Source organism: Austrofundulus limnaeus, unplaced genomic scaffold (assembly GCF_001266775.1).
Source record: "Austrofundulus limnaeus strain Quisiro unplaced genomic scaffold, Austrofundulus_limnaeus-1.0 Scaffold245, whole genome shotgun sequence".
Lineage (NCBI taxonomy): Eukaryota > Metazoa > Chordata > Actinopteri > Cyprinodontiformes > Rivulidae > Austrofundulus > Austrofundulus limnaeus.
The window spans coordinates 663,824-666,552 of NW_013952647.1; the positions used below are offsets into that span (position 1 = coordinate 663,824).

The 2,729-nt window shown below is 41.4% G+C and overlaps 1 protein-coding gene across 1 annotated transcript in view; it reads left to right on the forward strand.

Annotated features, from left to right (window-relative positions):
- LOC106525875 (dystrophin) overlaps positions 1–2,729 on the forward strand; it is a gene marked incomplete at its 5' end in the record, with an annotated part of 34,361 nt that overhangs the window by 23,798 nt on the left and 7,834 nt on the right. Inside the window, 1 exon segment of the mRNA XM_014020247.1 lies at positions 2,028–2,271. Within this exon segment, the coding sequence (XP_013875701.1) occupies positions 2,028–2,271 (244 nt within the window).

Here is a 2,729-nt window from a genome sequence, read left to right on the forward strand (position 1 = left end):
CGTATAAGCCGCATCGGTCTATAAGCCACATGGTTCAAAGTTTAGGAAAAAAGTCGCGGCTTATAGTCCGAAAAATACGGTACTTTCCGGTGATTCTTATACCACTGAAAAGTTTGTGTATTTACACAGAAATGTGGCACATTTGTTAGGAAAGTTTAGGTTGTGTTCATGAAAAACTTGGTAAATCTCTGCCAAACATTTTATTGTCCTGCTGATTCTTGTTTTGTTGGTGTTTATTAGCCTGACTGATGTCTAAAGAAACAAAACATGTTGGAAATTCAACAGCTGCTTATAAAAATATCAGAAGAAGCAAAATGTAATTTGTCACTGGCCAAACAAACTTTCATAAATATTCAATCAATCCATAGATGTACTTTCCCCGTGGCTGTCAATCAAATAATCTCTGGCTGAGTATAGTTGAATGGAAGCCAATCAGACGATGCGCGGTCACATGGTTGGTTAGTGTTTTCACACGCACTTTTCATAGCTCCTTGAGACACACTGTTGAGCTCTGGGGAAACCCCCTCCCGCTGCAGCGTGCGTCACTGCATGGGGTTTCTTCTGTAATTTCATTGTGCTCTCTGTACGATGACAATAAAGTTCTCTAATTTAATCTTCCTGCTGGAGTCTACGATGGGGGATAAAAGGCAGAGACCYGTCACCCGACATGTATGCACTAATCTGTCCTGGTTAAACCCTGAGTTAGTAATGTGAAATACACAACAGTATGAATGGATGAACACAAAAAGCACATTCATGTAGATTCAGTGTTCTTTGTGATGGTTTCATGTGAGTTGAAGACAATGTTTTTTGTGTTTGTTCAAGTTATTTCAATGGTTTGAGTTTAAGTTTAAAACTAAATGATGCAAAAAGTAGCTCTTGAACAGTTTCACTTTGTRAAAGTAGCTCTTAAGGAGAACAAGGTTGGAGACCCCCTGATGTAGCATGTGGACAAACGTACAGCCACAACACCCTGGCACCTCCTCATGGGGTCAGCCTTGACACCTTGCAGGAGAGAACACTTATGAGACCCCCCTCATATGGGTTCTCATCATCTTATACCAAATCGCTCTGTTTAAATAACAATTAGCAGTTATCAGTTAGCATTAGCATCCACTCGTTTATTTACATGGTTAGCGTTTGCAAAGGTAATTGTTTGGTTAGCAGGTTAGCAGTAAGTGAAGCTAACTTTTTGCTTAGTTGTGTGCCCACCACTGGAGGGTCCCAGACCTTAGAGATGTGGGATTGTCACTGGTTGCTCATAAGCAGTGGTGGGAACAGCTAAACAAAAAGTTTATTTTTTCTAACTAAACAATTGGCTTTGCAAGCTCACAATCCATTAACTAAAAATATAACTTTGTTGAAGCTAAATGTAAAATAATCAGCAGAAGCTAACGCTAAACAAGTAAATTTAGCAAACGTTATCATTAGCAGCTAACTGCTAAGTTGACTGTCAGTCAGTCTGCTTCACTTCATCCTGTTGTTAGCATGTTAGCTAGCTGTTAGTGGACTTAAAGTTGACAAAACCTAATTTAATGGAAGATAATTGGTCAGCTAACTGTTTTTTAAAATAATTGATGAAGCTAAACATAGATTTGTTCAATGTTAGCTGATGAGTGGAACTATGCCCACCACCTGTTCACCTGTAATGAGTCCTACACCTGAGGTAGCAGAACTCAAAACAAGAATTAATAACATAATACTCCTGCATTTTTAAATCATGTTTGCAGTTTTGACTAAAGTCCATCAGAACCTGATGAGGGACTCTGTGATGTACCGTATTTATTCATGTATAATACGATCTCGAGTATAGTATGAACATTTTTTAGCTTAAAAAGCATTAAAATCTAATCGTCAATAACCCGTGTACAACACTAACCCCCACCCCCCGGATGATTTTTAGGGTTGAATTTCTAGTATTATACATGAATAAATACAGTAGTTTAACAGAACATCCTGTAGGCCAACAGTATATTTTGAACCATGTTTATCAGAAGTGTAAAACTCAGTGTTGGTCCTCTCCWCAGGAAGTTACAAGCAGAGTACGACCGTCTGAAAAAGGCCCAYGACAGGAAGGGTCTGTCCCCGTTGCCTTCGCCTCCAGAGATGCTTCCGGTGTCGCCGCAGAGCGCACGAGACGCAGAGCTCATCGCTGAGGCCAAACTCCTGCGGCAGCACAAAGGGCGTCTGGAGGCCCGCATGCAGATCCTGGAGGACCACAACAAACAGCTGGAGTCCCAACTGCACAGACTGAGGCAGCTGCTGGAGCAGGTACAAACACTGCAGGGCCTGCATGGAGCAGGCTTCCCTCCAGCTCAGTCAGCTGCAGAGTGTCACACATTTAGCTACAGGTTAAACTTTGGTTCAGTGGTCCCCAAACTACGGCCCGCCACCCCATTTGGTCCGGCCCCCAGAACAAYACCAGAGAGCATTTAGTTTTTTTTTCATATATGTGTATTTATGTTCAGTGTGCATTGCCAATGCAATGCACACTATTGTGATTCGTTTCCCATCCAAGTCATCTCAACTTTGCCATGCTTCTCCTCCTGCATACTTTGTCCTAGAGCTGCCATTGTAATTTATATCTGTAAAGCCCCTGTGCCAAATGATGGCTATGCCTTTTGGTGCCTGTACAACTTACAGTTTATGAAATATTAATGTTTAATGAATTATAATGGCAGTCAATGAAGCCTTGTAATGGTCCAATACTGCCCCATGCTGTACTCAAC